The 12749-nt window shown below is 51.7% G+C and overlaps 1 protein-coding gene across 6 annotated transcripts in view; it reads left to right on the forward strand.

Annotated features, from left to right (window-relative positions):
- Window positions 1-4579, forward strand: part of MAVS (mitochondrial antiviral signaling protein) — a 17776-nt gene extending 13197 nt beyond the window's left edge. For all 6 annotated transcript variants that reach the window (XM_017504840.2, XM_017504836.2, XM_017504835.2 and 3 more), the window contains 2 exons: window positions 1513-2024; window positions 2886-4579. In XM_017504840.2, the coding sequence (XP_017360329.1) occupies window positions 1513-2024; window positions 2886-3350 (977 nt within the window). In that variant the 3' untranslated portion in view covers window positions 3351-4579. The remainder of the gene's footprint in view (window positions 1-1512; window positions 2025-2885) is intronic.
- Window positions 4580-12749: the final 8170 nt, after the last annotated feature.

The raw sequence follows: 12749 nt of genomic DNA on the forward strand, positions 1-12749 counted from the left end.
CCTCTGGCTATTGGCTGAGCACCTTGGTTCTCTTCTTTGCAGTCTCTCATCCTCCAGCACACAAATCCATCACGGCTGTTGGGTGGAGTTCTGAGAGAGACAAGAGAGGGCTCAAAACTAGCACAATGTCCCTGTGCCCCATTCTGTGGGCAAAAACAAGTTATAAGGCCAGCCTAGATTCAAGGAGTAGGGAAATAGACTCCCTCCCTAGACGGGAGGACTGACTGGCACAGTGCAGGGGGGCTGGGTGGAGGTGGGTGAGATAAGTAGGGCCGTTTTTGCGCTCTGTCAAAGAGGCTGTAGGGAGCAGCCAGGGCCTGGAGGGCGGTGGGAGAGGCACAGTGCAGGGCTGCACCAGCTGTTGGCAGGGAGGCCTTTAGGCACTGCCTTACCACAAAGAGATCTCAGTTCCCAGTGCATCCCGAAAACTTCTTAGTCCCCAGAGGAAGTAAGGTCATCATCCAGGGGCCTGGACCCCACTCCAGACCTCAGTGCTCCCCTCAGAAATATATAGTTGTCTGCCTGGACCTCTCAGGCTAGCATGTCTCTCTCCCGGTTTCCAAACTGTTTCACATGACGCTGGTGCCCTGTCAGCCCTCAGTGCCCTGGAACAGCCAAAAGGCACATGAGCAGTTAAAGGCTGGGAGACGTCATCTCAGTACTTTCGTCATCCCCAAACTGCTCCAAGCACCTGTCTCTGCTTTGCAGTGTCACCTGGCCATGGGATGCCTTTTGGGAGTTGCTGTAGGCCATGGAGACAGGGCAATTAGGTTTCGGTACGTTTGTAGACACAGGTCCCATGAGATTCTATGGTGTGAGATTGTGGTGGTGGGGGTGTACATCAGAATCACCTTGACCTTTACCAGCTGTGGGGCCTGGCATGTGCATTCCAAGTTCCATGGAGAATCCTGCTGCAACCGCCTTTATAGACCATCACCACCTGCTACCCCCTCCCTGCTTCCCCAACCCAGGTCAGGCAGCCTCCCAGGGGTGGCTTTGTCCCTGTCCGCGCTCTTCTCAAGCCTCTGGGATGGCCGGGCCTCTTGGCTGGTCTGAGCTGTTCTGCATGAGCCATCCTGCCACCCCTCACCCTGATCCAGGGCTGTTCCCACTCGTGGTGCTGGAGGAGGGACAGCAGTGGGGGAAGTGTCCAGGATTCCATGAGGCTAATGTCAAGGTAGAAAAGGCAGACACAGGAGGAGAGGGGAGGCTTCCCAGATGGGAGAGGAAAAAGCAGAGAGAATAATAAATAATGATCTTCAAGCTCCAAGGTACCATTTCACCGTGTGCCAGGGTAGACCTTGGGCTACAGGTCAAGGACTGAGGGAAGCTGTTGGGCTTTCAGGCTGGGAAGCAGTGACCAAAGGGACTGTGGCATCTCCTCCAAGGGCAGGAGATTTGGAGGCCTAGATGCAGTAGGAACCGTGAGACCTGGCGCAGAGGGGCCCTTCTCCAGGCCTGAAGGTAACAGTCTTTGAGTCTGTGTTTCCACTTGTGTTTTACCATCTGCAGCTGCAACCTCCAGCCTCACGCCATCCCGTGGGCCTGTGTCTCCATCAGTCTCCTTCCAGCCTCTGGTCCGATCCACCCCCAGGGCAAGCCAGTTGCCTGGACCTGCAGGGTCAGTTTCTACTGGTACCTTCTCCTCCTCCTCATCCCCTGGCTTGGCCTCTGTAGGAGCTGAAGAGGGTGACCAGCCCGAGCCTATCATCTGCTCCAGGGGGGCAGAGGCACCTGCCAACTCTCTGCCCTCCAAAGTGCCTACCACCTTGATGCCTGTGAACACAGTGCCCCTGGAAGTGCCTGCCAACCCAGCATCTGCCAGCACAGTGCCCTCCAAGTTGCCATCTGGCTCGAAGCCCCCTGGTGCAGTGCCTTCTAATGTGCTCACCAATCCAGCACCATCCAAATTGCCCATCAACTCAACCCGTGCTGACATGGTGCCATCCAAAGTGCCCACTAGCATGATGCTCACCACAGGGAATGCCAGCACAGTACTCACCAGCAGAAGCAGCAGAGCTGAGGTGAGTCCTCACCCTCCTAGCAGGGATCCAGGCCCCTTCCCCGGGAGAGCTTGCCTACCTGGCCCTGGCCTTGGCCCCTTCCCAGTCTGCATTCTGTCTCCAGCCTGGGCTGCTCTGTGGCTTCTTGTGGGCATACGGACAGCTGAGAACCAGCCTCATCCAGGCCCACACCATGTTCTCCAGGAGGAACAGTCATTACAGCTCCTAAGTCTGGAAACCTCCGGAGGGTCAGCCAGGGGGGGCACCCCACTGGTCAGGTGCATAAGTTCATTTAGGGTTCGTAGCTCCTAGTAAAGCCGAGCCGTGCTGTTTTGCACATGAGGAAGCAGTGAGGAGTAGAGTGCAGTGGCCTGTCTGCCTTGTGCCTTGCTCTTTACCACCAGGATGCCTAGCCTGCCCCTCCATGGCCAGGCTTTACAGAATGCAATCCCAGCCTGGAGCAGCCACTCTGACACAGCAGCCCCCCATCGCTACCTGCTCCAAGCCTCATATCTAACCCTAGCTGCTGCTGGGAGGAACCTAGTCCATAGGGACCTTTGGGTGCATGGCCAGGCCTCTGACCCTGTGGCTGCTCTCTGGTTCTCAGGCCCAGGCAGGATGTCAGTGCAGGATGGGGCCCTGCTTCCAGGTGGGCATGAGTTTATAGGCATGCCAGGGAGCAGGGAAAGGCTGCCCTGGAGAAGGCCAACATTGGTGCAGGGCCTTGGTCCCCTCTTCCCCCCGCTCCAAGAAAAGGTGACCTAGAGGCATTATAGACTGGGAATTGAGCGGTTGGAGTATTAGCTGGGAATGAGACCAGCCTAGCAGGCTTGTCTCCCTGCCAACCCCCAGTCCCTTCCAGTGCTTTCCTTTCTTTCCCAGGAGAACCCAGCAGCTCCAACACCCACAGGTGCCACTGGAGGCAGCTCAGCCTGGCTAGACGATAGCTCGGAGAATGGGGGCCTTGGGTCGGAGTTGAGCAAGCCTGACGTGCTGGTATCCCAGGTAGACAGCCTATTCTCGGGCTGCTCTGAGGATCTTGCCATCAGTGCCAGCAGCTCCTTGGGCGTGGGGCCCTGCCATGGCCCAGAGGAAAATGAGTACAAGTCCGAGGGCAGCTTTGGGATCCACGTGGCTGAGAACCCCAGCATCCAGCTCCTGGAGGGCAACCCTGGGCCACCTGCAGACCTGGAGGGTGGCCCCAGGCCACACACCGACCAGAAGTTCCAGGACGAGGAGGTGCCATGCCACTGGTCCTCGCTTGGGTCTCCGTGGCTCCAGGCAGCTGTGGCAGGGGTGCTGGCAGCCATACTCCTGGCAGTGCTGTACCAGCGGCGCCAGCTCTAGTGCAGCCCTGGGCCCTTCCCACCACCCATCTGCTCCGTTCCTGCAGTATACCTGGCTGCTCTCCAAAGCCCCTTATTGCTTTCTTAGGGATGGTGGAAGCTATGTCAGAGGGGAGCTAAGGGACTGCAGCCCTGGCAGCAGGACGTGCCTTGGCTGAACCAAGTCCTGAGAGCAGCATCTCCATCCCCGCTGTGCCCTCTGTGCATCCCTATCCTTGGCTTTCTGGGACCTGGGCTGCCCTCGATGCTCCAGACCTCCACCAGTAACCCAGGTTATCACCCATGTCCTCCAGAGGAGCTTCCCCGTCCAGGCCTCAGCCCTGTTGGCCCAGGTGGATCGGGGGAGCCACTGGAACACATGGGAGTTGGGAATGCTCCTCCTGTTGCACTGGTCCCCTAAGGCCTCAGGGTAGGTGTGTAGTGTGTGGACGACTCCACAAGACCTGGCTTCTAGACCGTTGCACTCAGGCAGGCAGGAGTGGCAGGGTAGCTGCTCTCCATGGGCCCAAATGCCTTGGGTTCCTGCCCCACTGGGCCCCCTCCCCTTCTGGGCAATCCTGGGAAGGTCTGGAGGTTCCTGGGATCTCAGGGAAGCCAGGGGCAGCTGCCAGGCCTGAGGAAGACCTCTGAAGCTCCTCTCCAGCCTCCGCTTTCCCTCCCCTCTGGCTCCCTTCTCTTCAGCCCCCTACATGGGCTGGGGAGGAAACACCTGGCGGGCACAGCTCAGGCAGAGGTTTGGATTTCAGCTCCCCACTTCCTGGGCTGCATGGCCTTGGTGGATGTCAGACTTCTGGGCTTGCTTCTCCATGTGGACAATGAGTATCTGGCTCATTCTTCACTGGGTTATTCTGACATTGAAACCTGCAAGTGTTTGCCAAGTGCCTAGCCCAGAGCAGGTGGTCACTAACTGCTTCTCCCACCTCTCTCCTGTCCGAGCTGGTAGAGCTGAGAGCATGAGGAGAGGAGTGCACAGGGGCCAGTGGTGCAGCTCTGCACGCAGGCAGCCGAGACCTCTTCCCATGCTGCCTCTCACCAGCTCTGCAACCTTGGGCAAGGGATCCATCTCTCTGTGCTTTAGTTTTCTCACCTATAAAATGATCAGTATCTATGTGTATTTCCCAGTGCTGTGAGGATTAAAGTTTATCCATATAGATCTTAGGATGAGTCCTGGCATTTACCAAGGATTGAATATGTGTTATTATCACTTTTTTTTTTTTTGAGACAGAGTCTTGCTCTGTTGCCAGGCTAGAGTGCAGTGGCGTGATTGCAGCTCACTGCAGCCTCCGCCTCCCAGGTTTGAGAGATTCTCCTTCAGCCACCCGAGTAGCTGGGACTACAGGTGTGCCACCACGCCCAGCTAACTTTTTTTTGTATTTTTAGTAGAGATGGGGTTTCACCATGTTGGCCCAGGATGGTCTCGATCTCCTGACCTCGTGATCTGCCCACCTTGGCCTCCCAAAGTGCTGGGATTACAGGCATGAGCCACCGCGCCCGGCCCTTATTATCACTATTAAGTGTTGAGGGGCTAGGCGTGGTGGGCAACAGGGACCCCATCTCTAAAAGATTAGCCAGGCGTGGTGGTGCACCTGTTGTCCTAGCTACTCAGGAGGCTGGGGAGGGAGGATCACTCCAGCCCAGAAGTTTGAAGCTGCAGTGAGCTAGGATCGTGCCACTGCACTCCAATGTGAGTGACAGAGTGAGAGCCTCTCTCAAAAAAAAAAAAAAAAAATTGCAGAGAAAGAGAGCCCTTGGCTACTCCTTTAGAGGCAGACCAGACCCTTCTGCCTCACAGATTTATCTTTATATTTGCTCCTTACTTTATCTTGTACCTGGAGAAATTGCTGGGGAGGGAGGTATGTTCACTGGGCAACTGTACAGGATGGAGGCTCTAGGGCATTTCGACTCCCAGCAGCCAGGTTCCCCCACCCTGAGCTCACCCACTGGTGGGGAGATTAGCTACAATAACACCAGAAACACATTGGGATAGATTGGGGTTATCCTCATGGGTTCTTTCCAGGCAGCCATTGCTGGACAAGGCACAGGAGCCACCTCCATTTCTGAGCTCTGCAAGGGACAAGAACTAGAGCCATCAGAGGTGGGGCTCACTGTGGCCCCTCCCAAGCTGTCCGCCTCCAGGGATCTACACCCTGCCTTGGCTGCTACAGCTTTTTCTCTCCACTGCCCTAGGGGCGTTCAGCAACCTAATGACATCTATGTCTGAACATCTCTTCATTCCATGCTCCAGATCCGGCAACCTGCACCCTAGAACCAGGAGTGGACCCTACCCAAGCTGTACCACTCCCCATCCCTCACCCCCAATCTTAAAAAGCCCTCTGTCCCCCCACCTTAAACCCCAGTTAGGAACCCATGCTGGGCAGGTCAGTTGACAATTTATGCACAGGTATTAGTTTTAATGTATTACTGTCCCAGGGTAGCTTTGAAAAAAGTATCTGAAAAAGGCAGCATGGGCTGGCGCGGTGGCTCACACCTGTAATCCCAGCACTTTGGGAGCCTGAGGTTGGTGGATTGCCTGAGGTCAGGAGTTCAAGACCAGCTTGGCCAACATGGTGAAACCCCGTCTCTACTAAAAATACTAAAATTAGCCAGGTGTGGTGGCACGAACCTATAATCCCAGCTACTTGGGAGGCTGAGGCACAAGAATCATTTGAACCCAGGAGGTGGAGGTTGCAGTAAACCGAGATTATGCCATTGCACTCCAGCCTGGGGGACAGAGTGATACTCTGTCTCCAGGAAAAAAAAGGCAATATGTAGGCCCAAACACTGTTCCCAAGTGGTAGAATTTTAGCGCTGTACCAGCCTAGGTAAAAAATACAAAAATTAACTGGGCATGGTGGCACTCATCTGTAGTCCCAGCTTCTTGGGAGGCTCAGGTGGGAAGATCACTTAAGCCCGCCAGGAGGCAGAGGTTGTAGTGAGCTGAGGTCGCACCACTGCACTCCAGTCTGGGTGACAGACTGAGACCCTGTCTCAACAAAGAGAGAGAGGAAAAAAAAAAAGCATTTTAGCACAGTAACCAGCCATTGTGGGAGACACCCTGGGTAAGGCAGGTGGGAAGTGTTGAAGGATCTTTCTAGCCCCGCCTCCTGCCTTTTTTTTTTTTTTTTTTTTTTAAAGAGAATCACCCAGCCTCTAGCGAAGTGGTGTGATTATAGCTCACTGTATCCTCAAACTCCTGGACTTAAGTGATTCTCCTTCCTCGACCTTCTGAGTAGCTAGGACTTCAAGTGCATACCACCATGCCTGGCTAATTTTTAAACGTTTTGTAGAGATGAGGTCATGCTGTTTTGTTGCCCAGGCTGGCCTCATGAGAGCTTGCCTTAGCCTCCCAAAGTGCTGGGATTACAGATGTGAGACACTGTACCCAGCCCCCTGCCCCCCAGCACTTTTTTCTTTCTTTCTTTCTGTCTTTTTTTCCCCCTCAAGCCCATACTGACTTTTTTTTTTTTTTTTTTTTTTTTTTTTTTTTTTTTGAGACAGTCTTAGTCTGTTGCTCAGGCTGCTGGAGTGCAGTGGCATGATCTCAGCTCACTGCAACCTCTGCCTCCTGGGTTCAAGTGATTCTCCTGCCTCAGCCTCCCAAGTAGCTGGGATTACAGGTGCCTGCCACCACACTAGGCTAATTTTTGTACTTTTAGTAGAGACGGGGTTTCACCATGTTGGCCAGGCTGGTCTTGGAACTCCTGACCTCAAGTGCTCCGCCCGCTTCAGCTTCTCAAAGTGCTGGGATTACAGGCATGAGCCACCGTGCCTGGCCAACCCCATGAATTTTCAAATGATGCTGCTGCTCAAAGCCCTGACTTGGCCTACTTTGAACAGCAACCTTGTGTCTGCTGTTGTCAACCTGAAGACCTCTCAAATGCCAGCTTCAAGCAGGTGTGAATTGGCCAGTGTCAGATCTCAGGAGTCCTGTGTTATGGGTGTGGCTTTCAGCTGCAGGGGGTGCGCTTAGCGGGGAAAGCCAGACAGGTCACCCTCACAGCCAGATAATGTGGAGATGAGACTTGGCCACCCATCCTTGGGGACCTGAGAAAGTGTACTTCACCTTGGGGTGAAGGCCGGGAGCGGGGCCAGAGGGATCAGTACCCTCCCCAGTGCTTAAGGGGCAGAGCCACCTGCAGCAATGGTTTCTGCATATTGGCCTCTCTCCACCTTCTTCCTCCTGCTGAATCAGTTCCCTCAAAGCCCAAAAGCTGTCTCTGTTTCTGTCTCCCTGGGAAGAATGCATGGACTCTGCCTGGTGATAGACTGAAGCCAGAAGAGTGCCACACCTGTGCCTTAATTCCTTGATAGATGTTCTCAGATTTAGGAGACTTCTTAGTCAAAGATGAGGGAGGCTGGATGCGGTGGCTCGTGTCTGTTATCCCAGCACTTTGGGAAGCCGAAGTGGGAGGATCCCCTGGAGCCAGGAGTTTGAGACCATCCTAGGCAACAAAGCAGGACCCTATCCCTATAAAAAAAAAAGAATCTCGGAGATGCTCTTTACCCTGCCTGACCTCACATTATTAATAGCTTCCTTTGAGCAACGTTATTTATTGTGAACTTTTTTTTTTTTGAGACAGTGTCTCACTCTGTCACCCAGGCTGGAGTACAGTGGTGCGATGTCAGCTCACTGCAATCGCCGACTCCTGGATTCAAGCGATTTTCCTGCTTCAGCCTCCTGAGTAGCTGGGATTACAGGCTTGCACCACCATCCAGCTAATTTTTGTATTTTTAGTAGAGACGCGTTTCACCATGTTGGCTAGGCTGGTCTCGAACTCTTGACCTCAGATGATCCTCCCACCTCGGCCTCCCAAAATGCTGAGATTACAGGTGTAAGCCACCACGCCTGGCCTATAAACTTTCCTTTTTTTTTTTTTTTTCTTTGAGACAGTCTTGCTCTGTCACCAGCCTGGAGTGCAGTGGTGCAATCTTGGCTCACTGCAACCTCTGACTCCCAGGTTCAAGCAATTCTCCTGCTTCAGCCTCCCAAGTAGCTGGGACTGCAGGCATGCACCACCACACCCATCTAATTTTTGTAGTTTTAGTAGAGACGGGGTTTCACCATTTTGGCCAGGATGGTCTCAATCTCTTGACCTTGTGATCCACCTGCCTCGGCCTCCTAAAGTGCTGGGATTACAGATGTGAGCCACTGTGCCCGGCCCTGGCCTATGAACTTTCAAACACAAAAAAAGTAGAGAGTAGAATAACAAATCCCCGTGAGCCCACCACCCAACTTCAGTAATTATCAATTCATGACCATCTTATTCACCCCTGACTGCTTCCCCTCATTCTACACAGGTTTCTTTTTTTCTTTTCTTTCTTTTTTTCTTTTTTTTTTTTTTTTGAGTTTTGCTCTGTTGCCCAGGCTGTAGTGCAATGGTGCAATCTTGGCTTACTGTAACCTCCACCTCCCTGGTTCAAGCAATTCTCCTGCTCAGCCTCCCAAGTAGCTGGGACTATAGACGTGTGCCACCATGCCCGGCTAATTTTTGTATTTTTAGTAGAGAGGAGGTTTCACCATGTTGGCCAGGATGGTCTCAATCTGTTGACCTTGCGATCCACCTGCCTCGGCCTCCCTAAATGCTGGGATTACAGGTGTGAGCCACCTCGCCCGGCCTAACTCATTTAATCTTCACAATGACCCTATGAAAGAGGTACCGTATCAACCCAATTGACAGCTGGTTTGCAAGATTAGGAGGAAGAAAGGACCCAGGGAACAATGTGAGGGAAAACTCTTACCCCGTGGCCCCAGGCTGAATGCTGTCTGTGCCTGTGAACCACAGCCTATTGTGTATCTGGAGTCAGGGACTCCACTTAAAGTGAGATTTTGGCTGGATGTAGTGGATCATGCCTGTAATCCCAGCACTTTGGGAGACCAAGGTAGAAGGATTGCGTGAGGCCAGGAGTTCAAAACCAGTGTGGGTAACAGCAAGATCCTATTGCTTAAAAAAAAAAAAAAAAAAATTAATTTTAGCTGGGTGTGGTGGTGTCAAATGTAAAAATTAGCTGGTTGTGGTAGTGTGTGCTTATAGTTCCCACTACTCAGGAGGCTGAGGTGGGGGGATCACTTGAGCACAGGAGTTTGAAGTTAGTGAGCTATGACGGCACCACTGCACTTCAGCCTGGCAACAGAGGGAGACACTGTCTCTAAAATACGTAGAGATTTTCACATCAACACATCCCTGCTCAGCATGCCAAGATATGCCACCTGCTATAATAGTACAATTACATTCAATATGTAATTAATGTAGTCTCAGGGATGTTGTGACAATATGATTACAGCTGTCACGTGTGTGCCCAGCCAGGTTCAATGCCCTGAGGCTGGGTGAGGTGGGGCAAGGGACACAGCCTAAAATGCCAGGCCTCAGGAAGCCATTTGGTTTAGCAGACATTGTTTATTAAAGGAGTTCCCTATGCCAGATCGAAAGCCTAAGATGATTAAGACACTATGAGTACCTTTAAGTGGTTGGGGATGTTCACGGTGTGTGGTGCAGACAGATAGGCTTTCATATCATTCTTTCATGTAATCATACGACAGATATTTGGACCTGCATGTGCAAAGCACTGGGATAGGTAGGCCTCAGTGAACACAGGATAATACAGCAAAGACACCCCCCCATGGGCCCCTCCCACCACCCACCAATATGGTAGGGGGTGGTCTAATGGACTGTTCCTGGAACATGAAGGGGGGCAGGCATTAGGGGTGGCAAGGGGACAGGTGTTGATCTGATCAGTTGTGTACTGTTCATAATAACTAAATCGGGGGAGGGGGAATAATACTTAGAGCCTATAGAGAGTAAATCTGACAAGATCAAATGTTGATGAAAATATGCGGAGGAAATGAAACTCCTGGGTTTTGCAGAAAATCTATGTCAGTGCTGTGGTCTGAATGTATGTGTCCCCTTTGAATTCATATGTTGAAACCTAACCCCCAAAGTAATGGCATTAAGAGGTGGGGCCTTTGGGGCTGGGCATGGTAGCTCACACCTGTAATCCTAGCACTTAGGCAGGCCAAGGTGATCTATTCTGATCACTTGAAATCAGGAGTTGGAGATCACCCTGGCCAACATGGTGAAACCCCGTCTCTCCTCAAAATACTAAAATTAGCCAGGTGTGGTGGTGTGCACCTGTAATCCCAGCCACTCAGGAAGCTGAGGCAGAAGAATCACTTGAACCCGGGAGGTGGAGATTGCAGCGAGCCAAGATCATGCCACTGCACTCCAGCCTGGGTGACAGAGGAGATGCCATCTCAAAAAAATAATAACATAAAGGGGTGGGGCCTTTAGTAGGTGGTTAGGTCATGAGGGTGGAGGTCATGAATGGGGTTAGCACCTTGTAAAAGAGGCTTGAGGGAGCCCTTCTGTCCCTTCTACCATGTGAGGGTGTAGTGAGAAGGCCCTGTATCTCTGAAGCAGAGAACTCTCCCTGGACACTGGATCTGCTGGCACCTTGATCTTGAACTTCCCAGCCTCTAGAACTGTAAGAAATAATTTTTTGTTGTTTACAAATTACCCAGCGTAAGGTGTTTTGTTATGGTAGCCAGAATGGACTAAGCTGATGTGACCTTGTTGGAAAACTGTCAATATCTACCAAAAGATGAACATACACATAAACTGTGATCCAGCAATTCCACTCCTGGATGTGTACACCACAGAAACAAAAGCTATGTCCACCAAGACATGGGCAGGAATGTTTCTAACCACCGCACTAACTTGTAACAACAAAACAACACAAACGTCCATCCACTATTGAAGTTAATGGTGAAGTCACAGGATTGAATACTGTACAGCAACAAATATGAATGAAAATATTACTATGCACAGCAACATAGATAAATCTCACAGACATGATGTTGAGCAAAAGAGGTCAGAGTCCTCAACACTTTCTGTTGGGAAACATTAAGTATACCCTGCCCTCATGGCTCCTTGTAGTTTGTAATTAGTGGTAGGCAGGTTACAGCTGCCTACCTGTTGTATTCCTGAGTTATGTGTATATGTAGAACACGTGTGTTATTAAGAATCACCTGTCAACGAGCAAATAAATTCATGGATGAATCTCTGCTGGGGGCCCTTTAGTCCTGGAGAGCTGCAAGCCTCACAGGCTCTCAGGCTGTTGGTCCCCAGGATAGATCCACTCTGTTGGCTATCTGGTTGTCTGCCTCTCACTGCCTTCTAATACCTTCAGCCCACCTGGGTGGGAGTCTCCCGGCCAAGCAGGTTCTCAGCAGTACTCACTGTATGATTCCATTCATACAAAAAGTACAGAAATAAGCAAAACTGATCTACAGTGTTAGAAGTCGGGGGAACGGTTAACAGTGGGAAGGATACTGGGAAGGGACATCCCGGGGTGCTAGTCTACCTCCTCATCTGGGTGTTGATTCTTTCTTATGTTAAGATTGATTCAAACTGGGAGTATATCCAGTTGGCGTCTAAACTCCCTGTTGGACATGTGGAAATAAAGACCACCTAAACGAACAGAGAGGCCATTTAGTCAAAGCTTGAGAAGGAGTCAGCCACGATTGCTTACATTTGGCAGGAGTCAAAGGCAGGCAGGGACTGGGAAACGTTATAGTGGAAAAAAAAGGGAAAGCTTTGAGTGTGCTATGATTGGAGGTTGTTGACATGGGGACAGAACGGACTAACTGTGGAAGGGCATCTTTGGTTGGTTGGGGGGACATATTTGGCTTTCTCTGATGGGTCCAGAGTTGGAAGAGGGGGTATGGTGACTCGGGATTGAGAAGAAGCTGGCAGCCACTGACCAAGTTCAGACTGTTCTGGGTCCAATTGCTGTTGAGGCTGTGGTTTGGCTTCCTTGGCTTCCCAGGCTGGTTACAGCAAGGGTTTCTGGTCAGAGTCTAGTGTCATACGTGGCCTGGCCATTGTCCGGTTGTATGTTCTGTCTCTCGGAAGGAAGGGCATTGACTCTGAGAGGGGCCGTCATTGCTGGAAGGGGGGACAGATAGCACTTCCTCCAGCCACCCACACCTCCCTGGGGTCAGTGGTGCCTGCCTGTGAGGGTGAGTCCAATGGTTAGAGGGCTCTGCTCCAAGTCATTGCTACTACACCCACAAAGATTCTTTTCTTTAAGGCCTGGCTTAAAGCCCAGATAAGCTTCCTAAATTCCCATGGCTTACTTCAAACCCTGCTTTTATATGTAAATGTTGACCTCTTTGCCTATGTTTTAAAAACCTAGAGCTGGGCATGATGGCTCCAGCCTGTAACCCAATGACTCAGGAGACTGAGGTGGGAGAATTGCTAGAAACCAAGTGTTTGAGGGCCGGGTGCAGCTCACGCCTGTAATCCTAGCACTTTGGGAGGCTGAGGCAGGTGGATCACCTGAGGTTGGGAGTTTGAGACCAGCCTGACCAACATGGAGAAACCCCATCTCTACTTAAAAAAAA

The sequence above is a fragment of the Cebus imitator genome, unplaced genomic scaffold (genome assembly GCF_001604975.1).
Source record: "Cebus imitator isolate Cc_AM_T3 unplaced genomic scaffold, Cebus_imitator-1.0 Scaffold328, whole genome shotgun sequence".
Lineage (NCBI taxonomy): Eukaryota > Metazoa > Chordata > Mammalia > Primates > Cebidae > Cebus > Cebus imitator.